The sequence below is a fragment of the Dreissena polymorpha genome, chromosome 8 (assembly GCF_020536995.1).
Source record: "Dreissena polymorpha isolate Duluth1 chromosome 8, UMN_Dpol_1.0, whole genome shotgun sequence".
In the NCBI taxonomy this organism is placed as follows: Eukaryota; Metazoa; Mollusca; class Bivalvia; order Myida; family Dreissenidae; genus Dreissena; species Dreissena polymorpha.
The window spans coordinates 20,431,147-20,455,453 of NC_068362.1; the positions used below are offsets into that span (position 1 = coordinate 20,431,147).

Here is a 24,307-nt window from a genome sequence, read left to right on the forward strand (position 1 = left end):
TACAGACGTACCTCATCAACGATATTGACGTTGAAAGTCCCGGTGATGACGTTGACGGGGTTGCCGTCAGTACACCTTTTCGTTAACGTCAACGGCACGGCCTGGCCGTTGAAGTCGATGGCAGCTTCAGTCACGGTGCTAGAGATCCTGACTTCAAATTCTAGGAATTAAACAGCACAAAAAAATCATTTGCTTGTGCGCATAACGAGAGTATTTCATCGAAAAAAGAAACATTAAAAAAATTACAAATAATCACACTTGTCACACATACTTTCAATAGCTTATGAAAAACGAAGATTTTCAAAGATCGAAGCGTTTAATTGTTTCAATTACAGTATCATATTAAAAACAAATAATACTGGTATTATGTTTAATTCATGCAAAGAGTGTTAGCAACCTTAAAGTGATATAACTATTCTGACTTCCATTAAAGAGGAAAACGTCGTTCCGGATTAGCCCTTTTAGACTAGACAGGCTAATCAGGGGCGATTAATGCATCTAAAAATTAGGACAATACTTTAAGCACATGCCTAGTTGTTTCGTCAGACAAACATTCACTTATTCTCCCTATCGAAACCTTTTTGGCGCTTCTATTTGGTAACGTACTCACGTCCCCAAAAAGCACAATGAAGTGACCGCTTAACAACACTACTAGACTTCATCAACTTTCAACAGCGATACTTTCGTAAATAGTAAATGGCTCCCAATAAGCAAGAGTTTTGTAAATTTATAATAGCTTAGTATCAGTAATATACTTGAGCATACTTAAGCCAATGATCTGACTCAACTTAGAGTGTTTTTCTTAATAAATGTATTATTTATTCATTCATTTTATTTTATTTATTTATTTAATTATTTATTTATTAATTATTGGTGTTCATAAAAGCTTTTTTGAGTTGCTAGTACGACTCAATCCTGAGTTTGCATAGAAATATGTGCGTATTCTTATCAAAGGGGGAAATCGCGTGATAGTCAAGATGGCGAAGTCCATAGCGGCAAAAAATAAGTGTCTCGACAAGAACGTCGCCACTTTTACTATCAAGTGATTGCCCCCTCTGTTATAGCTGGGATTATGAACGTCGCCACTTTTACTATCAAGTGATTACCCCCTCTGTTATAGCTGGGATTATTAACGTCGCCACTTTTACTATCAAGTGATTACCCCCTCTGTTATAGCTGGGATTATGAACGTCGTAACTTTTACTATCAAGTGATTATCTGTTTATCTGGGATTTGAGATTGTTCGTGAGCAGACCGACATTCTTCATACTCCGCTACGAGGAAACTTTATTTTTATCATTTTAGTTGTGCAAAAAAAGAGAAAAAACCTCACATGCAAAACACGGAGCACTAATGTTTCTAATGATTATTCACCTGGTTGAGAAACATTCACCGGTGACGTCACATTTCTGATGTCATACACGGTGGTGGATGGTGACGTCACAGAACACGCCGTATCCGGGTCGGTAGTTGTAAACTTCCCGAGTAACATCTGTGTGACAGTGGAGTCAGAGACGTTAGGGGAACTTCCGGGGATCCCGGATACAAAACTCGGCGGCTGCCAAAACAGAAGGACAATAAAAAAATCAATTTAACGGCCAGGCGTCCTTTTCGGGTTTTCGTTTGGTTAAAATAAGCGCATTTATGTGAATATCTATTATTGAGGACTCTTGTACCGCGATGACTCCCGGTTCACATTTTGTTCCGGAATAACCACAAAGGCGGGAATAATTATTGTTGAGGCAACATTTGCCGGGATGATTTTTTAAAACCTTTTATTCAGAAATTCATATAAACATACACGGATTCATACTATTTATAAATATATCATAACAGTACCAATACATACTACAATAGAATATAGCATGTAATGAACAAAAGTACAATTGGTAGTTATATATTCGTGTAGTCCTCATATACATTTCTTGAAAAAAATGCAGAGAAATGCAAGAAAAAAAGGAAGAAAAGCTGCACGCAGAAAAAAACCTGGACAAAGAAACAAAACCATTTCGATTTACTCATCCTTAAATTTGTTTTCAGTGACAAATGTATAGTTTATATGTATGATTTTTTTGTTTTGTTATCATTTGGGTCTAGTACAACTACATTCATTGAATATCTATTATTGAAAGCACATTAGCTGGGATGACTGTTTGGTATCGTTTGGTTTCGGTGTAACCACATTTACATGAACATCTATTATTGAAGGCGTATATGCCGGAATGTTTGATCGGTTTACGGCTAATCCAGTTAATTTGCGCATGTTGGACAACCTACCGTATCAATCACTGGTTGTGTGAACGTCGCAGTGACGTCATTGTCGCCATCTGAGCAGTCGACGTTGATGACGTAAGGTCCGTTCGCTGCTCTTAGCGTTACCCCCGCCTTTACGTTAATTGTAAACCCTGAAAACGCTCTGGGATAACGGGGCTTAATGCATGTGCGTAAAGTGTCGTCCTATATTAGCATGTGCAGTCCAAACAAGCTAATCAGGGTCGACACCTTAGTTACAAAAGTTAAGGCAAAATGGCGGGCTTATCTGGGAAGACACTTTTACAATATGCATTAAACCCCGTTTTCCAAGCGCGGGTCCACACGCAGTGTTAAAAATGTTTTAATCTAAGAAAATTGCGTAAAATAATCCTACTGCATCGACAAGAAACAACATTTATTTTATGCTTTCCGATGGTTTATAGAGAAATATCAGTGCGTTAAACCTATTATTTCACTGTTTCAAACAGTGAAAACTATCGATAATTTTCACTGTTTACTGCGAAATGACGTCATTTTTTTACAAAATGACGTCATTATCCCAGCGAAATTCATAAGTTAAACTCTTTAACAATGTATATAAACTTTAAAAAAAAGCATAAAATAAAAAGAAAATTTGTTGGATTCGGAGGAATATCGATTTTACTTCACTTGTGACCATAAAAATTATATTTTTTTCACGAGTGGCGCACAATCGTGACTGCGCCACTCGTGAAAATATTATTTTCTATGATCACTCGTGAATTAAAATCGATAATCCACCGAATCCAACAAATATCTTCTTTTTAAATTAAATATTAAATAACAGTTTTATTATAAGAAAGCATATGATTGCTTTTATTTTATTTTGTTCTTCGGTTTTTAGAAGACTTATCGACGTTTGCACGTATTTAACAGCAAACATATTTGTGAGTTTTTTTAACCGATGTTCTTGATTTAAACTCACTTAATCCATAAATGTTCTGATTATTTGACACATTTTTTTGGCAATTATCTCTATAAATGTAAGTTTTTAGGGCTGATGCAGAAATCCAAGTAAAGACCCCTAAAGCACTAAGCGGACAATTAGCTGTACTGTATAAGGCATTTCATGACGTCATCTTGTTAACATTTATGACGTCATTTAACATTTACCTACAAGAACTAATCTTTACTAGAAGTATAGATAATAATTTATTACTGCCCTTTTGCATTGCAATATATATTTGATCAGGCTTAAATAATAATATAATCTTTGGATATTCGAGCCAAGTATAATATTTTATAAAACAATAGGCCAATAACCTATTTTCCTGTGTATCATACATCCGTGAACACATTTTAAACAGATAATAAAATATAATCGCTACAACGTTGATATTTAGGTAGAATATATATGTATTCATAACGTCATGATCACTTGCGCTTTACATTTGTATGGTACGTTTCATGGCATTTGTATGGTACGTTTCATGGCATTTGTGCTTAAAATATATTACATCTTAGTATCAAATTGTTGTTGTTTTTTGTTAAATTTGAATCGTTTTTAACTTTATATTGAAACAGATGACTAAAAGGTTGATCCCTATTATTATATTATTGATTATAAAACAACGCCTACTAGTAACTAACCTAATATAAAAATCATATCAGGCACCTTTAATATCAACATAACGATATGATTAAAAACGCTACTGTGATATCATACAGTAGAAAATGGCGCCTCGACGTGAACTGACTTAGCCAATGAAACATTAGTATTATGTAGGAGGTCATATAACACTTAAACTTCATGAGCCTCGTTCGTTGAAAACTAGGCTTAATGCATCTGCGTAGTGTCGTCCAGATTATCATGTGCAGTCGACACAGGCTGATCAGGGACGACATTTTCCGCTTAAGCTGGATTGTCGTGTAGAATCGACTTCATTAAAACAAAAACAACCTATAAAAGCGAAACGTGTCGTTCCTTGGTTGGCCTGGGTCCGCTCAGGGACGACATTCAGCGCATATGCATTAAACACAGTTTCACCAGAACGAGGCTTAAATTTTTAGTATTTTGTCCAGTTTATTACTTGATGCGACACCGGCGATCACTTCAAAAGGGCGTTTTCCGGCACTCTTGCAGAGCAGTTAACGGCGTCGTCGCTATCGGTGACGCTGAACGTGTGAAGGGTCTCGGTGGCGTGCTTAAGACCGTCGAAAATGTTAGTTCCGGTCGCAGGCAGTGCGGTGAAAACCGGCGGCTGAAGTCAAATAATATAATCATTTCACAGGATATTACGTCATCACTTTGGAATATTTTCTGTTACTAGTTGCCATTCGACACGGGTTTTTTGCTGAATTTTAAGCGAGACAAAATTACACGTCAAGTCAATAATTGTTATTAATATTCAAAGATCACATGCCCAATATATAAAACAAACATCTGGGAAAACCGGAGCTTCCCAAGCAATCAGGAACGACACTTTCCGCCTATGCTAATATGGAATGACACTTTGAAAATCCCATGCATTTAACCCGGTCTTCTCAGAGCGAGGCTCATTTTTTCAAACACAACGTTGTTAAACTCCAAAGCAAACAACATAAAAGGTGTGCCGGCAGGCTTACGCGCAATTGCGTGCATGGGTTCAAGTGAAAAACAATCGAGTCGAAGTGTCACTGTTTAAATAAACATGTACAACGATGTACAGCAGTTTTTGAAAGTGCATTTTAAACCATCAGGGCTGGTCATTTTTCAAAGAGTTTTTAAATTTATACAAATAGTTTAGTGCTTTCCAAGCAATTCATCAGGATTCCCATACCCTATAATGACGTGAACGCAACTAACTGAGTCGACAATGTTGACGTTAAACGTCCCCGTGATGTCATTAAGAACGTTCCTGTCAGTGCACTTGATTGTTAACGTAAGGGACACAGGCGGGTTATTGAAGTCGATAGACGCCTGGGTAACGGCGTTACTGATCCACACTTCAAACTCTGTAAAACTATGGTTCTAGATTTCAGCCTTCACGCAATAATATTTCAAAGCGGAAAATGTCGTCTGAGCGTACGCGGAATGCACAGGCTTATCTGAGACGACCTTTTACGCAGATGCATTAAGCCCCGTTTTCCAAGAACGAAGCTCGTATGTGCTATGTTTACCTATGTGTCATGTTTACTTATGTGTTATGTTTAGCTATGTGTTATGTAAACTTATGCTTTATGTTTACATATGTGTTATGTTTACTTATGTGGTATGTGTACTTATGTGGTATGTTTACTTATGTGGTATGTTTGTTACGGCGCCTCCCTTAAAAAAAACATTAAGCGAACCGCTCTGTGAAAATGGGGTTTAATGTGCGCAAAGTTTCTTCCCAGATAAGCCTGTGCAGTCTGCATAGGCTAATCCGGCAAACACTTTCCGCATAAACTGGAATTTTTGCTAAGAAGAGACTTTTTTTAAACGAAAAATATCATAAAAGCGATAAGTGTCGTTTCTGATACATACTGCACAGGCTAATATGGGATGAAACTTTCCGCACATGCATTAAACCCCTTTCTCACAGAGCGCGGCCCATTTATTTTTTTCTAAATTGTTACCCGGTTTCTGGGGATCGGTCGGTGACGCCACTTTTCTGATCTCATAAACGGTTGTCACAGGTAACGTCACAGAACACGTGGTATCAGGGTCCTTAGTTGTGAACTTTCCCAGTGACGTCGCAATCACGTTGTCGTCTGAGACGTCAGGGGAATTCCCAGGAATCCCAGATACAAATGTCGGCAGCTACTCGGAATATAAGAAATAGAGGATATTTGGTGGATCTGGTAGAATATGGATTTTAATTCAGGCTTGATCACTTAAACAAATCTATGATCACGAGTGAATTTAAATCGATTTTCCAGCAAAGCAATTAAATTTTATTTTATGCTTACAAATGACTTTTTTGATATTTAACCTGGAGAATTACTCTAAAATAATGGCATCACGACATATAAACAATAACGTTATTTCACTGTTACTTTCACTGTTTTAAACAGTGCATTGTCATTTTTAATTGACTGATATTTCTCTATAAACCACTGGAAAGCATAAAACCCTAAATGCAACACATGAATCACGCTCTGGGAAAATCCACTTAACGCATGTGCGTAGAGTGTCGTACAAGGCTAATCAAGGAAGACACTTTCCGCCTTTATTGTAATCTTCTTTACAAATGCCGTCTCTTCTGAGCAAAATTCCAGTTTGGGGCGAAAATGTAGTGCCCGATTAGCATGTGCGGACGGCAAAGGCTTATATGTGACGAAACTTTACGCACATGCATTAAATCCCATTTTCCTAGAACTCGGCTCAAACATAAAACTTAGCGGGATGACCTAATTACAGCTCCACTAAGGAAATCGGCGGGTAGTAAAGTCAAGATATAAAGCGAATTTTAATATGAAACGCAAAACATTTTACTGATATGGCTGAATAGTGAGCGTCATTTAAAAAATAATTAATGTAATAAAGGGTATAAGACGCCAAAAAATAAATGTCTTGGCATGGACGTAGTCATCTTGACTATCACGTGATTACCTGCTCTGTATATGGTGGCTAAACATAAATCATACTTTCATTTTATTGAGGCCTGAGAACAACTAGGTCCTGTTAATTTAAAATATAGCTCCCCTCCTGACAGTGTTGCGCATGAAATGTTTGTAAATCTTCATAACATGTTTAAGGACTATCATATTTTCAGCTGGAAAAAACATGCTCAGCAATGTAAGATATTTGTATTGTATTTTTGAAGATTTCACGGAGAAAAAACAATATATTTTTTAATGTTCAAATTGGAATAACTTCACTAAAGTTTAACCAATTTTCAAATATGTTTCAGTTTTGTAATTCTTATGTAATTCTCTTAAATTTTATACAAATATCAATGGATACTCAATTTTGTTTTCGATACCACAACAGCATTACGTACCTTATCAAGGACTGGCTGGGTAAACGTTGAACTGACGGCGGTTACGGCATCTGTGCAATCAACGTTCATGACGTACGGACTGACAGCTGCAGCCAACGTCACTCCTGCTTTCACGCGGATACTGAACGCTGAAAAGAAAAGTGGTTTTATTTCATTTTCATTACAGACATTGTTTGTGAATATTATACGCATCATATATAGTTATCACGAATTTAACGACCTGTTTGAATCTGTGTTGAAAACGTTTGGCTTATATTTCAGTAGGAAAAGAGAGCATATTATTGCATACTGACAAGGCAATCCAAGCAACTTTATATCACTAAACAAATGACTATAGAAAACAAAACGGTGGCTCTGATCGACGTTTCTGTTAATTAGCAATTACTGTAAAATCAGTATTAAAGGTCATATTCCGATTTTATAACAAAACCTTTAATAAGTATCGATATTCTAAACCGATTGGAATCATCAAGAGCAATGGCAAAAATTATTATGCTACTAAACAAAACGAAAATCTTGTTTCTCGTAAACCGCTCGGGTATTTTGCCACCTTTTTTATAGAGACGTCATTTTTACACAACGCGCATGCCAAGAAAACTCATGAATTATCGTTGATTTCGTGGTTTGGTTACGAATATACGATTCCACAGTCCGACTTATGTTTTTGTTTGGAAATTAAAAATCCGCTCATTTTCATGTCGTTTTTTATACCACAAGAAATTTAATGCCGACAAACTAGAATTAGTTAACACTGTTAATAAAAAGCGATTAAAAGGTGGGGGTAATTGTGAAACCATGTACCAGGGCTAGTTGCGGCTACCAATTCAAAAAAGGTGGATTGCGGCGCTCGTGTGGAGCACGTGACAACGTCGTCGCTGTCGGTGACGTTGAACGTATGGACGGTCGCCGCGGCCGCCTGCAAACCATCGTTGATGGAAGTTCCGGTAGAGGGTAGTAAGGTTATCACTGGGGGCTGTACTTAAACAATTAACTGTAATCTAAATGGGCAATACGTATATGAGCCTTGCTCTGGGAAAACAGGGTTTAAAGTATCCGCGTCAATTGTCGTCTCATGTTAGCCTGTGCTGTCCGCACTGACATATCAGAGACGATAACATTAATTATCTTCTTCACGAGAATTATGTTTAGGCAGTAAGTAGCGTCCCTTTTTAGCCTGTGCGAACTGCATAGTCTAATCTGGGTGAACACTTCACGCACAAGCCCAGTTTTCTAGAACGATGCATATAATTAATAGAAGGGAAAGTGGACATCCTTGTGAAATTCCTTTTTTTACATTAAAATATATCTTCTGACAAAATGACGATTGCTTGCTAGTCATGAATTTTTTTTTGATGATTTTGAAAGATAATATGGTTATTGTTAATATAGATTTATTTAATGATTTTTTCAAAGTGGCGAAATGAAGATTTAAATAAAAAATGAAAAAAAAATGAAAAAATCATTTATTCAAAAAGTTAGTTTTCATAATATTCAAACAGGCAAGATATATCTCCCAACTTGATTAAAATAGTAAACGTATATGCTTGTTTATTGGTACAAAAATTACAAAGCGTTTAAATCGCTGTTAGTCGAAGCAAAACAATGTGTCACCGACATATGGTTTAAACTACGTAATAGTTTCACAAGCATTCGTGGTTCAGAAGTACAGAGTCAGTTTTTCCTTTATGTTCGATCCTCACGGCACGATCTTATTTTATCTTTTCTTTGTGTTTATGCTTTTAAAAAGTCCCATATCTTATAAGTTTGTTACTTATTCAATTTAATTATATTTTACGTTAATATGAAAATCTGTCAAGAAGTACATGAAAAATCTGAACAGAAATTTCATACCTATCAATTCGTGCCTTTTACTTTTAATTTCTTAATGCATGTCGCTGATACTGTGCTCCGAAACGTTTCCGAAATTGCTCCTACATTGGTCCAACTTAATTATATTTTCAAAAGCATGAATTGTGTCCTTGACCTTTGACCTTGACACGTCACGTCTGTTATGTTAGTTTAAAATCCATTTATGTTAAATTACGTAGCGCCCATGAAAGTGTTGTTGTTGTTTTTATAGAGTTGGTATTGAAAGGTATGCATAACAAGATATACATACGAAAAAATTGCTGATTCAAACAGTTCCATACAAACCTCGTCGACAATATTGACGTTAAACGTTCCCGTGATATCATTCGCGACGTATCCGTCAGTACATTTTATCGTTAACGGCAACGGAACGGTCTGGTCGTTGAAGTCGATAGATGCTTGAGTTACGGTGATTTTGATCCAAACTTCATACTCTGTTAAACAAGTATATGACGTCATACTATACACGTATATGACATGACTCATAATGTACCAAAAGATAACGTCAAGATGATCCACACTATTCACATATATGACGTTAACATGACTCATACTGACCACATACATGATGTCATATTGTACACATATATTACGTAATATTGTACACACTAATGACGTCATACTGCATTGTTAGACATAGCAAAAGAAGAAACTGTCAGATTAGATGGTCGTTTACAAGGACATTTGAAAAGACTCAGTTGCGGCCGCAATTTAACCAAGCTTGGGATATTCGTGAGGAAACAATTACATATTATATAAAACGTTATCTGTGAAATGTCACGATTGTCGATGTTTAATTTGAAAGAATTGCCAGAATCAAAGCTCTGTTCTTTTACTAAAATGTGGTCGGGGATATGTTTTATAATCTCACATACATTTACAAAATAAATGCGATTGAAAGATGAATGAACGGACGGGTCGACGATGAGACTTCTATTGGTTCAATTGCTTTGTCGGCTCAGTTACAATTTAGAAGTACCCCGTGTACTCTTAAGTACTCTTAAGTTCACTTAATTGTACCCCGTGTACAAATAATACGCTTAAAGGTATCCGGTCATACCCCTAGGTACTTTCTTACTTAGTATGTATTTTCCGTACCTGGGGTACTTTGTAGTATACTTATGAACATCCGGGTACTTTTAAGTACATAAAGTTCCTGAACCGATGAACCGACAATGACCAATTGAACATTACTAAATGTACCCTTGTGGTGGTTTATGAGCCTTAAAAGTGTAGGCGTTCACACTATGATCAATGATTACTCTACCAGGTTGTTGAGGATTCGCCGGTGACGTCACTTTCCTGACCTCATATGCAGAGGCTACGGATGACGTCACAGAGCAAGTTGTATCAGGGTCTGTAGTTGTGAATTTCCCGAGCAACGTCTGTGTGACAGTGGCGTCAGAGATGCTCGCAGAACTTCCGGGCATGCCGGAGACAAAAGTCGGCGGCTAAAGTGAAATACCAATGCAGTGGTAAACATAAACGTAATACATTATTGCGTGATAGAACGCTTCATTCATGATATAACAAAAGTCGGCGGCTAAAGTGAAATAGGTAACAGTTCACTTGTAAATAAACCCTTTGTTTGCGGGGGGGGGGGGGGTGGGGGTTGGGGGTAACATAAAATTGCCTAACGTATTAATACAGGCTGGCTGTGTGAACGTGTGATTGACGGTGTTGACGCTGTCTGTACAATCCACGTTGATGACGTGAGGTCCATCGGCGGCCGCTAACGTCGCCCCCGCTTTAACGCGGATATTGAACCTGTTACTGCATGTGCGTAAAGTGCAGTCTGCACAGGCTAATCAGGGACGACACTTTTCCACATAATGAAGATTTTCGCGAAGAAGAGACTTCCGTTCAACGAAATGAAATCCACAAAAGCGGAAAGAGTCGTCCCTGAGTAGTATATGCGGATTGCACTGGCGAATATCCTTATGGGATGACACTTTACGCAGATGCACTGAACCCATAAAAACATCCAACATTGCTTTTTAAAACAGTTCCATACAAACCTCGTCGACAATATTGACGTTGAACGTTCCCGTGATGGCGGTGTTTCCATCCGTACACGTGATCGTCAACGGCAACGGAACCGCCTGGCCATTGAAGTCTATAGACGCTTGTGTAACGGCGGCACTGACCCACACTTGGAACTCTAGAATAAGACATGTTTAAAGGTAAAAAAATATATTGGTTGTTTAAAATGTATTTAAAATGTTGTGGTCTTTAAGGATCTTGTTCACGATGTCACACTTTTACAACAAAGCGTAACCTAGACTTTTTGAGTTAGGGAGGCGGATGTACACACGAAACGCTTCACTTGGTGACCGACGAACTTACAGTCGAAGTAAGATCGAATGCATGCGCTTACTCGCATACACCATTGAGACTTCTGTATCGAGCTTTTATCAAGCGTGCTCCACAAAATGACTTATTATTGAGAAGACTTAATCCGTTATTAAAAGACGCCATACCCGGCTTTTGAAGATCTGCCGGTGACGTCACGGGTCTGATCTCATACACTGACGTCAGCGATGACGTAATACTGCATGTCGTGTCGGGATCGGTAACGGTGAAGACACCGAGTGACGTCGCGGTGACGGTCGAGTCGGAAATAGACGGAGATGTGCCGGGAATTCCCGTAACGAACGTCGGAGGCTATAAAAAATATAAAATACCATGATTTTTTTGTTACAGTAAAGACCTGTATTTTATTAGTAAAATCCGTGCAATATGTGATTATATAGATGGATGTTAAGCGTTCTACATAAAAACACAGTTAATGAAATATAAGGAGTATTTTAAAATGAATTGCTCAACTTTAAAAAATGAATTGCTAAAGTCAATGGTCAATATAAAACATGTATAGCATTCGTTTTCAAAATCTGAACTGTTGTGGAAGTCAATTTGACAAATGAAAAGCGACCGGCAATTTTCACTATACATTTTTCTGTCAGAAAGAAACTCTATGTTAAATTCCAAAAGATTGAATGTGTATACACGAAATACCGTGTCACCTAACAGAACAGGTGAAAAGATGTTTGTGTGCAATAGTACCGCTGTGAACAAAATCAGCTTTAATTTGCAACATCGTTTGCTTAAAAAAACAAGGATATGTTCAAAACCCATCAACACTCAAAATCAACGAATATTTCTTATAATATTTCGAAAAATAAAGTTAACACAAAAAAATAATGTTACATATAGCAATATCCTAAATTGCGAAATATGTGGTAGTTCTCATGATTACGACGCTTCCCGGAGCCAGTATCGAGTTCGCTGGTAAATATTCGGATATCGTGGCGTGAAATTAACATGGAATCTTTTGTCGCAAAAAAAGTAATAACGAGCATTTTGTATCTCATTAAATCTATGTTACCATATATAGCGTTGAAAATTTCGCTATTGCTATAAGGAACACTGATTTCGTATGGGTTAACTTTATTTTACGAAATATTTTGCGAAATATTCGTTGAGTTTGAGTATTTATGTTACTATAAAAAAAGGATATGTTAATTTTCAATTTTTGAGAAAAAAAAATGTTCTTGAAAATACAGATGATTAAAATCACGCATGTATTAATTTTTTGTCTAAAATATCAGGCTTTTAAAAAACAATATCACAATATAACGAATATGAAGATGTCACAGATTCGGATGGACAATATTTTTGTGAGCACTATAATATTGCGAAACAAATGAAGTACAATGATTATTCGTTGTGATACATTAACCCATTTATGCGTAGTGGACTCTCCCATCCTTCCAAATTGGATCAATTTATTTCCAAAATTAGGGATGTCTAGTATATTTATTTCTATATTTAGAATAGGTCTTACAAAAAATCATTTAAGCAAACAGCGCAGACCCTGATGAGACGCCGCATCATGCGGCGTTTCAAGTGGGTCAACGCTGTTTGCCAAAGCATTTTTTTCTAGACGTTAGGCATAAATGGGTTAATGTTCGTTGATTTTGTGGGTTTACCGATCCACGAATTTAACACAAAAATTTCGAAAAATGACCGACTTAATTTCAACATTTCTTCCTAAATTGAAAATCCACAAATTGACCTGCGTACGAAAATGTATTTTTAGGCAACAAAATATCATGGCCACAAATATAAAGAGAACATTATGTGAGTTTTGGATAAAGATCAAGTTTATCACGCGAGGCTTAGAACCATGTTAGCGCGAGGCGTGCCGAGCGCTACCATGGTTCGAGCCGAGCATGATAAACTTGATATTTATTCAAAACTCACATAGTATTCTATTTATTCTATTTTTCATCTACTCTTCCATTAATAATTATAAAACATCGCATTTTATGACGATTTTATCTTTCCGTAATTGACAAAAACGTATTCTCCATTTTTTGGAAAATCCCAAAACTGATCTAAAAATAGCGATAGTATAAAGCTTAAGTTTATAAGATCGTTGTTATAGTATCGGTTTTCATCTGGTTATAGGATAAAAATGATTTCGAAGTACCTTCTCAAGTAAGGGAGCAGTAAACGCTCTTTGAACAGTTAACTGCGTGATTGAGAACCCACGAAGTCCACGAAAATTAGAGTAGACCGTATAATATGGACTTCGCAGTACTTCACAGATAAACGTGTCCAAGGAAAAGACATTTTTAAAACAAAAAATCACGAAATTAATTCCGAAAAATAAAATGGTTTGTATGGTACCTTATCAAGTAAGGGAACCGTGAACGTTTCGGTTATGATATTCGCCGGCGATCTGTCATCAACGCACTGAACGTTAACGAGGAGAGGTGACGTCGCCGCGTCCAACTTCACGCCGGCTTTCAACCAGATGGCAAATGTCGGCGCCGTGCCAGGAACCACGTTGAAGAAGCTGTCCTGTGGCGCCTGTGGCGTAAGGAGGCGATACCAGTACCTTTACACCTATTTATTGTTGCTCGAATGCATCGAGAATCTAAAGGTTATTCAAACTCTATCGAGTCCGATTCCTGGTTAGATCCAGTACTTGGTGTCTTTGGGAGGATATAATGAGAACTCCCACAATGGGGATCGCACATATGAACGCCCTGTCGCTAGGCGGACACCATATCTATAACACCACGGCATTCTCACATAGAGGATAATTGGATGTTTATTGGTTTCGGTTGGTAATCGATTTAAATGCACAATAAATAAGAAAGCTTCTTATTTGCACACATTACTGCGCCAATTGTGAAAATACCGGTATTTATTTTTATGCAGTCATGAGTTGAACAAAAGAACACTATATCAACAAGTTTACTTTAAAGTTAATGCTTTTTCAAAGTTTTCTTACTGTCAAGTTCTTTTCCCATTTGCTTTTTTGTACTGGTATTTATATGTTTAGTCTCAATAGCAAAAGCTTTTTGTTGAAGTTTACATGTAAAAAAACACTTAAAAAACAAACAGCCCGTGGGCTTTTTTTCATTGTTTGTGTACTTGATGGGTGTATAAAAAGTAATAGTAATTATACAATTTACATACAAATTCTATAGTTGATATTTCCAGAATTTTACGATTATACTCAATATAACAATATTTAACAATATATAATCAATTTTTATATAGTAATCCCAGAAATTACTTACCTAAATTGAGCAAGTTATGAAACTCTGGTCGTTGGCGTCCGTGACGCTGAACGTGCGAAGTGACGCCCCGTCAGCAATCCGTCGGCACGCGCCGGCGACAGCGTAGCGGGAAGTCCGGTAAAAACCGGTTTCTAAAGCAAAATGTAGGTTTATTGTGATCTTCTTATAAATCTGGAAACTTCATTACCTGTTTGAAGCAATAGTGAAAACAGAAGAGTAACACATGACGTTCTAAAAATATGCAGGACCGCGACGTTAAACCATAGAATCATTTCTTTACAGGTTTTTAATAGAGAACGAATTTCATCTTCCAAGCTTCTGTGACATTTACATTTGACGTTTTTGCCTTAAAAATTAAGGGCGTCATATGTAACCAGCATACCCATTTTGATGATCGTAAGTCCAAGCGTTCTATTGATATCGAAGGGAAAAAAAATTGATTAGGGACCGACCGACCAACTTTGAATCATCAAGCGATTTATTGCATACATTAATCTTACGGACGATTCCGGAAATAGTCCATGTATCACGATTGTTGAGATCTATCTAACCGAGGAATCCGGACAAAATCGATGTATCACTATTGCGACCGACCGACGTACTTTTCGAACAGTGGAATACCAATTACAACGGAATGAGTGCTAGAATGTATATTGAGAAAAATTATGACAGTGCAAAACACATGTTTTTTGTCAATAGTTTAAACGCTAAACGATCACATCGACTTCAGTAAACAGTATTTACTAAATAATAAACGATAAACGATTAACTTATTCGAAGACATGTTTTAACAAATGATTAAATCGTTTTTCAGTTATTCATTTTTATTATGCTTACGTCATCGGCTATATTGATGGTCCTTGATGACGTCACAGTGTTGATAGCATCAGTGCACGTGACGGTGATCGTTTAACTCGTAGCAGAGTCTTAATCAAGCAGGGCAATCGTCTTGACGCCGAACCCTTTAAAAGAAGCACCTAATTAACCATGATGGCTTAGCAAAAGGTGTCACCGATATTTAAACCATTTTAGCATCTCTTTGACACTCGCATTAACAAAAATTCATCCACCTTCTCCTCATCATCATCAACATCCACCTCCTCCTCCTCCTCCTCCTCCTACTCATCATCATCATCATCATCATCACTATAACATCATCATCATAAGCAGCAGCTGCAGCAGTATACTGATAATTATATTCCTACTCCTCATCAACAAAACCACTATAACAATCATCATGACCATATTAATGGATTCACCACTATCACAATCATCATCATCATTAAAATAACGTCACTAAACTTACGTATTACCGTCACCAAACTAACGTAACGACGTCTGCACATTAACGTAATGACGTCACCAAACTTACGTTGAGCTCCGGTAGCGGTATCCACCTTGGTGATGCCAAACTTTGCACTCTCCGGCGCGTTGATGGAACAGGAAATAGCGTCATCCTGGTCGGTAACGGTGAACTGATGTACGGAAGTGCCCACTGGCGATAGGTCACCCAGCGGACCGGAAGTACCGGCAAAATTGGTTAGAACGGGGGCCTTTAATGAAAATTTACTCTTTTTTTTTCAATTTGAAAGTAAAGCATATGCCATATCTTAAGAATTATTTTTTATATAGAGAGGTAAAAAACAACTTGTGTAATGTATCCCATGATGTAGGCTATAATATCTAAGTCTACGCCCTTACAAACGGAATATATAGCTTATATCTATGTCCATAGTGTTTTCGCTCAGTTATATCCATTATTATTTTATTTTTGGAATCACTGTCACAACTTTAGAAAATCGTCAAATATATAAAAAGTTAGTTTTTTCAATATTGTCCAAGCAATATCAGGCCATATTTTCTTAAAACAAACGCTTTTCTTTATTATACCGTTTGCTTCACATCGGGAACTAAAATACACAACTTCTATGTCTGGAATCGAACGTCTCCTGTACCGCAATCCTCACGCCCCCCCCCCTTTCGCCCGCCACGCTTTGGCGATCCACAAATGTGAATTATTTCATATATCTGTCATTGCATTGACCAAATGCAACCGTCCATAGCTTAGGGATGTATTGGACGCCGCTTTCCGGACACATCAACGGACCGACAGACCGAGCTACTCCGAAACACTGCGTTCATGCGGTCTTCCGATTGCGGTGCTCATGTAGGAGAGAATACCGGTGAATTCGATAAAGAAATGAGCCGCGCTGGGGTAAAACGGGGCTTAATGCATGTGCGTTAAGTGTCGTCCCAGATTTATCTGTCTAGTCTGCAGAGGCTGATCAGGGACGACACTTTCCGCTTTAACAGGATTTGTTGATAAAAAAGAATTTCTTTAAAGCCTCTATAACGTTCAAAATCAAAGACAATTTCATAAAGTATTTCGTAAAATAAAGTTAACACCTAAGCAATCAGTGTTCCTTATAGCGATAGCCACAATTTGAACGCTTGATGCCATATGATAACATATATTTTTGTAGATAAAAAAATGCTCGTTTTTATTTATTTGTGACACAATAAATTCCATTTTAATTTCCCGCAAATATATCTATTCATACGAAATTTTCGTTGATTTTGAGTAGTAATGGGGCTTTAAAAGTAAAATGCCGTACAAGCGGACTGCAGAGGCTAATCTCAGACGACACTGTACGCACTTGCATTAAGCCCCGTTTTCCCAGAACGCCGCTTAAATGTACACGTACCGCGTCCGAAATGTCCACCTTGTAACTGCTGGTGATTTGGTCCGTCCCGTCACTGCACGTGATCGTCATGGATTCTACAGCGGTGACGTCATGATTCAGCGTACTCGCTGACCCCGCCTTCAGCCAAAGTTCGTAGGCTGCAGATAAAACAAATTGCAAACTTTAACTAGTTGACAATAATACTGCAAGAACTAAAAATATAAATTATTGAATAAAATCAGAGTAATGTAATAAAAACGAAAATTATATGAAAATTATATATAAATATAATAAGAAATAACACATATTTAACAAAAAAATGAAGAAAATATAAATAATTCACTTAACATATTCAAATAAGTGCAAAAGTACATTTTTTTTTAAATAAGTTCAAAAAATGAAAACAGTGAAAACATAGTCAGCCTAAATGTTTAAAGAAAATAAAAATAAAACTCACTATATGTATCAGTATGAACTATCCAAAGAGTTTGTTTATTGTTGGTCAGATGACTCGTTTAGAGAAAATAGAGCGTAATTCTTGTTCATTAAAAATAACCACATAGCAGCCTGTGCAGTCCGCACAGGCTCATTAGGGACAACACTTTCCGCCTTAATGGAAAGTTTCGTTTATAAGCATTTCCGAAACGAAACTCCAGTGCAGGCGGGGCGTACTTTTTTAAAGTTTTTTTCTTAGATTTGTAAATAATACGAACCTGATCCAACCGTTTTGATTTCAAACTTGGTGTTATCGACTGTGCACGTAATTGGGTTCGTGTCCGTGATGTCAAATGCATAGAGAGACCTAGCCGTTGTCGTGGCGTCACTGATCGGGGTCGGGTGAACGGTCAGAAGAGAAACCGGAACAAACACCGGGGCCTAGAGAGTAGAGGTCAATTAATTCAGAAAAATTCACTCATTAAGTAGTTGCATTACATTAACTCAACCAGAAACGAAAAACGTTTTATATAATTTTTGAATCACTTTATTTATAGACTTCGTAAACCGCTAACAAAATGCTAAGTAGAAGATGTCTGATACTTAAACATCTTAAGAGCAATTTATTAAATAAATACATTTATATGAGTATTGTCAAGTTGTTTAAGTAAATAATCGTTCACATTTGCCAAAATACTATAATTAGGTATACTTGTACTTATAATATGAAATCTTCAAATTGTATTAGATTTTGAATGTTTGGCTTTCAATTAAATCAAAAATATGTGATATATGTTTTCCTGTAGTTTATAGAGAAAAATATGCAATATTATTACTTATTTCGAACAGAAAAAAACTATTAATGAGACAAAAAGTGAATTCTTTCATTATCTTTTACGATCAAATGACGGATGTATTATTCCCGCGAAGGTCTTAAGTTTAAACCTCTTAAAATGTTAATAAACTGTTAAAAAGAATTAAATAACAAGACAATAATTTTGTACATCCGCTTGTAATGACATAGAAAATAAATATATTCACTCATTCATGAACATATTTTTTAATTAAATGGGAATAGGGATTTTTCTGAAATAATCACGTAATGACCTAAAAACGATGTCATTTTACAGTAAAAAGTGAACATGAGCGAAAGTTTTCACTTTCATCAAAACAGTAGATTATCATATTTAAATCTCTGAGAATTTTTTCGATGCATTATCCATTAAAAAGCATTAATAATATTAAGCAATAATTGAATTAATATTTCATATATGGTTCACTGATATTCCCCAATAAATAAAAAGAAAAAATAAGGTAAGCTCACACAATGTTTTACTCTGATAGATCTGGCATGCACCGAATTTAGCACTACTTTTAGAGCAAAATTAGCTTGGACAAAATACCCACATAAGACTAGCTTATTATCGTCGACCAGGATTATAACTGAAATTAATCTTAATTCACAAGTCAACTTGTTTCGACGTCAACTTTCTTTAACGACACACTGTTCTTTACGTCACGTTGTGTATGACGTCACGCGATTTCTGACGGGTCACTGATGACGTAACACTTACTGTATTCGTAACGGTGACTGTAATTGTTCCGGTGGAAGTGTCGCCGCAGCGGTCGGTGGCAGTGATAGTCAGTGGATAACTTCCGGCACTCAAGGAGGCGCCGCTGCGAATATCATCTGAAAATTTGAATTGATATATATTGTTAAAGAATAAGGTATGGAGATAACCAGGGTTTTTTCACTAGACAATGTCGTCTAGATTTTTTTTATTTATTTGAAAAGCCGTACCTATACATGTACTATGAAAACTAAGTACTGGAGGACAACGGCATACAACTATGTACATAAAGTAGTTGCTAAGCCTGAAGAAGTTAAATACTGTTGAACAAGTTAAGTCATTGTAATGTTCACGTGCTGTCACTGTAAGTAACAAATGCCCCCAAAGAATTATTTTGACCCAAACGTGTGATATTGACCTTTTCTTTCTTGTCCTTTGAGATAGCAGCCAAGTTTTTGAATGCCATAATATAAAGTTCATCAGTGGTTGGCAAAATTATGGATTATAATGCATTGTTGTTGTTGTGTTTTTTTTCCAATCAAAATCAAGTCTGGTAATCGGCCCCATTCCCAATGGAAAAAGGTATATTTTTTTCGAAATAAGAGCTAAAAATTCCCAATAGAAGGTTTGCAAAAAGAATTGATCTCAATATTTTGTCCATTTCTTATCCATATGAGCTCAACCTTAGTATATATAATACTGAAATCACTTATGTTCTCAATTTTGAAGCATCTTTTAGCAAAACAATTACAACACTGATTCCCCAATTTAGGCAAAATGACGCAAATTTTCCCCATCCAAAGGGACACGGCCTCATTCCCAAAATGGTAAAGAAAAACACACACTGTCGGTCAACTCTTGAAATCAAGAAAATTCATGTCCCACGAATAATAATGAGTTTACAATATTCGAAGACCGGCTCATATCTATCATAGGCTGATCATATATTTCCTTGCTGAAAATAATCGTTTCAAGACGTACATCCCGTGGCAGTCTTAACCACCGAGAAAAGGGAACTTCCGGCAGTCTTCATGACGCTGAAACCGGAAGTAACCGCCACGAGATCGGTTGTGTCCGCATCCGTGACGTCAATGATAAATATCGGCTGTGACGTCTTAGTGTCGCTGATTGTGACGCTATCGTCCACGATTACTGGATCCTCATCTGAATACGCATAATGAAATAAATGCGAGCTCATAACATAACTATTAACTGATAATACAAATTATTGTCGGTTTTGTTTTTGTTTCATTGGTTTCTTCTTTGTATGTTTTTCTTCTTTAAGACATACTCAGACTCGCAGCAATCGTATTGATTATATCGATAACGTCAATCACATCAAATTATATGAATCACTCAATCACACCAAACATAACAACCACATAAATCACATCAATGGCCAAAAGAACTTTAAAAAAAGGACAAAGTGAGCGACGACAAAACCAAATGTTGATAGACGTACCCTTTTTTCAAACGATGTAAATATGTGAGAATCCCGTCGCTGGCAATATACATAGACAACCGCTACTTACTGGCAGTCACAACCGCTCCGGCGGCGTAGGTATTGGCAGTATCCGGCGTCATCGCCCAGGGAACTTCCGTCCCAACGACCGGGGCCGCCAGCACCTGGTTCTGGGTGCTCGAACCCGCTGCGACGCTGGAAGGAATGAGCTCTGCACCGGATGTGTACCTGCGTTACAAAAACAAATAGGGGAATTCCACTTCGACCCGATTACCCACGATTTGTCCCGATTTCCAATATTTTGAGGTCGGGGACATTCTTAGCTCAATCGGCGAAGGTTCTAACTCATTCGTTGTTAGTCGCGGGCCGATCGTAAGTGATTCCTTCAACTCGTGAGGTCCGGAAAAATCGTGGCCAGATTTTAAACGTGTTTAAAATTTGACCAAGACAGAATTTAATCGCAGTTGACTCGTAAAAGCGTCGTAGTGCGTTCTTGGGCGTCGTGATAGAATCGTAGGAAATTCGTGACTCAATCGGGAAATCGGTGATCACGTGATCTGTCTACGAATCAGTTACGACTTTGTCAAGACTCTCAAGAGTTCACCCCGAGTGATTTGCGAGCCCGCTAAGATTCTCGCGATTTAGTTACGAAACAGTTACGATTTTGTGAAGAATGATTAAGAATTATTATTTTTCTATCATGTTTTTTTGTCGAATAACCCACAGTAAGGAGTATAGATGCGTAGGAATTAAATCACGGATGCGGAGCACGAGTGCTTTGATAACACGAATCTATACTCCTTACTGTCGGTTATTCGACAACAAGCCATCATATAAAAATATTATTTATATTCTAACACGATTCGGATTGATTTGGTTCAAGCTTTTGGACGTGAAGTATATTTTTCAATACTCTGCCCTTCTTAGTACAAAGTTCACTTTTTAGTGACGTCATTGAATTGTACAAACATATGACGTCGTTTTCATTCATAAATATTTTGCAAATTACATCACTTTCACTGAGAACAACACTAATAGAAACTAAATGAACACACGTGTATTAATTCTTTTGAAAAGCTGACATGCTATAAATGTTTTCTTAATTACGTTTCTTAAAAAAAAACATTCTTTGCAGGCGTGGTCAAGCCACTTATCACTAAATATACAATTTGTTGTTTCATTACATTTACATACATGCTACATTTATTGCATTTCTTTTATAGCGGGATTTAGCACGTGCATTTTACTGCAATTTTTTCTTTATTTATTCGGAACTATTTTCGAAACATAAAGCTCCGCCCACAATTTATTGCAGAATAACCCACACTTGATTTCCTTCTTTGTCTATAGAAAACAAGTCGCATGCGGTGTTAGAATCAATATCAGTAGATATTGGCGCCGAATTAATGGGTGCGTTCGGTGAGGTCCTAGCTTAGTCGTGACCGATCTGCATCGTTCGTAGTACAGTCGCAGAAGATTCTTACACATCGTAGTGAAGTCGCGACCCTATTTGCAAGACTTCAACCGAACCCCACGATTCGTCGTAACTCAATCGTACCAGTGTCGTAACTGAATCGTAGACTGTCACGAGTCTTCCCGATTCAATAAATGTGATAAATCGTAGCGAATCTTGGGCTTGTTTTCGTGGTGGAATAGGGCCAAAAGACAGTCAACTGGTAACACTATTCACTTTTAACCGCGATAGCAGCACTAACATTTACGGAAGGGCAGACCATCTGATACAATGTTTTCTATGAACCGGAAGTGTATGAAGTGAATAGTGTTCATTAATTCACACACATATGAACTGTTTTATATATCGTATATAAATATAACAATCTTAAATCAAAAACGGCCATGAACATGGAGTGATGTCACACATACCACCCTATGACGTCATCGATTTCAACCTCTACTGTACCCGTCGACAAAGGAGTGTTTAGTCCGACGGCGGCTGAAAATAAGCGAATTTGTACATTTAAAATACAAAATAAAGAACGATAAACTATAAAGTAAATCATGTGGAAGTTCTTTATTTATTTTTATGTTATTGCTGAGAATTTGTTCATTTTAAATACATTATTAGGACCGGAAAATTATTAAGAAAATCATGTGAAAGTTCTTCGTTCTCTTCTGACAAACACTCAATATACATGTCTGATGTTCAATATTTTGCTGTGCCTTTTATGTTATCAGAATATCGGTGACTAAAATTGTGGCAACTGATTGTTTTAATTTATAACGAACATTTGTTAGGCGTTGGTGTATAACAGTGTACTTGTTCTATTCGTGAAAAAAATCAAAGTAAAACAAAATAATCGAAACGCCGAATGTCATTATTCCCTCTTTAATTTCAGTGTAAAGATATGCAGATTTTTTTAATAACCTTCCGAGAATTAGCTTGTACTTTAGTGTGGAACTTGTTAAATAAAATCAAGTTAAGTTTGTCTGATCTCCGTTACCTGTAAATGTTTGTTGCGCAATAAGTTCGTAACTTGATGTCGATGTCGGCCGCCATAGATGCATCGTGACGTCCCAAATTGACGTCACAAAGAATTTCCAGTTGTTGAGCGTTCCGCAGCAAGGCGACTTGGAAGACCCAATAAAAATGTCAGCCCTAAACGTGTAAAGAGTTCAGATTAAAAATTATGTGTTAATTTACGTGTTTGTTATCAATAACCGTTTACGTGTTTGTTATCAACGACCGTTTACGTGTTTGCTATAAATGACTGTTCACGTGTTTGTTATCAATGACTGTTTACGTATTTGTTATCAATGACCTTTTACGTGTTTGCTATCAATGACCGTTTACGTGTTTGTTATCAATGACTCTTTACGTGTTTGTTATCAATGACCGTTTACGTGTTTGCTATCAATGACCGTTTACGTGTTTGCTATCAACGACCGTTTACGTGTTTGTTTTCAATGACTGTTTATGTGTTTGTTATCAATAACTGTTTACGTGTTTGTTATCAACGACCGTTTACGTGTTTGCTATCAATGACCGTTTACGAGTTTGTTTTCAATGACCGTTTACTTGTTTGTTATCAATGACTGTTTACGTTTTGGTTATCATTGACTGTTTACGTGTTTGTTATCAATGACCGTTTACGTGTTTGTTATCAATGACCGTTTACGTGTTTGTCATCAATGACCGTTTACGTGTTTGGCATCAATGACCGTTTACGTGTATGTTATCAATTACATTGAGTCCACTTTGCATATATAACAATAACGATAAAACGGAGGAAACTATGTCTAAAACGACCTACCGATACCAGTTCCGGTATTGGCAATGTGCGCTCCGGGGTTATATGTACCGATGTCGCCACATCCTTCTGTGAATGAGAAAACTTACTTTTAAACCTCGCAGCGCTTTGATAAACAAATAATGAAAGTTGTATCAATAGTTGTTGTAGTACAGAAGTAGTCACTTAGTTACAGGAACAACAGCAACTTAATTTATATAATAAATTAATACTAATGAAAGTTTAAG

The 24,307-nt window shown here is 36.9% G+C and overlaps 2 protein-coding genes and 1 long non-coding RNA gene across 4 annotated transcripts; all 3 read right to left on the reverse strand.

Moving 5' to 3' along the window:
* Positions 1-17: 17 nt before the first annotated feature.
* Positions 18-5,973, reverse strand: LOC127840921 (uncharacterized). Of its 2 annotated transcripts, none has more exons than XR_008030631.1 (5): positions 5,830-5,973; positions 4,323-4,493; positions 2,278-2,405; positions 1,375-1,558; positions 18-160 (listed from the first exon to the last, which is right to left on the reverse strand). It is a non-coding gene; the product is annotated as an uncharacterized LOC127840921 (long non-coding RNA). The 2 variants fall into 2 exon arrangements; XR_008030632.1 differs by lacking the exon at positions 5,830-5,973 and adding an exon at positions 5,078-5,158.
* Positions 5,974-6,801: 828 nt separating this feature from the next.
* On the reverse strand, positions 6,802-15,045 carry LOC127840363 (serine-rich adhesin for platelets-like). The gene is made up of 9 exons (XM_052368773.1): positions 15,034-15,045; positions 13,758-13,940; positions 11,462-11,729; positions 11,084-11,226; positions 10,333-10,516; positions 9,351-9,499; positions 7,998-8,169; positions 7,197-7,324; positions 6,802-6,810 (listed from the first exon to the last, which is right to left on the reverse strand). The coding sequence occupies exons 1-9, from the start codon at positions 15,043-15,045 to the stop codon at positions 6,802-6,804; spliced, it is 1,248 nt and encodes a 415-aa protein (XP_052224733.1).
* On the reverse strand, positions 14,659-23,383 carry LOC127840364 (uncharacterized). The gene is made up of 10 exons (XM_052368774.1): positions 23,274-23,383; positions 22,696-22,765; positions 20,882-21,039; positions 20,331-20,513; positions 19,353-19,468; positions 18,057-18,219; positions 17,365-17,501; positions 16,032-16,212; positions 15,497-15,621; positions 14,659-14,790 (listed from the first exon to the last, which is right to left on the reverse strand). Exons 1-9 carry the CDS (start codon positions 23,335-23,337, stop codon positions 15,587-15,589), a joined length of 1,107 nt encoding a protein of 368 aa, XP_052224734.1. The 5' UTR covers positions 23,338-23,383; the 3' UTR covers positions 14,659-14,790; positions 15,497-15,586.
* Positions 23,384-24,307: the final 924 nt, after the last annotated feature.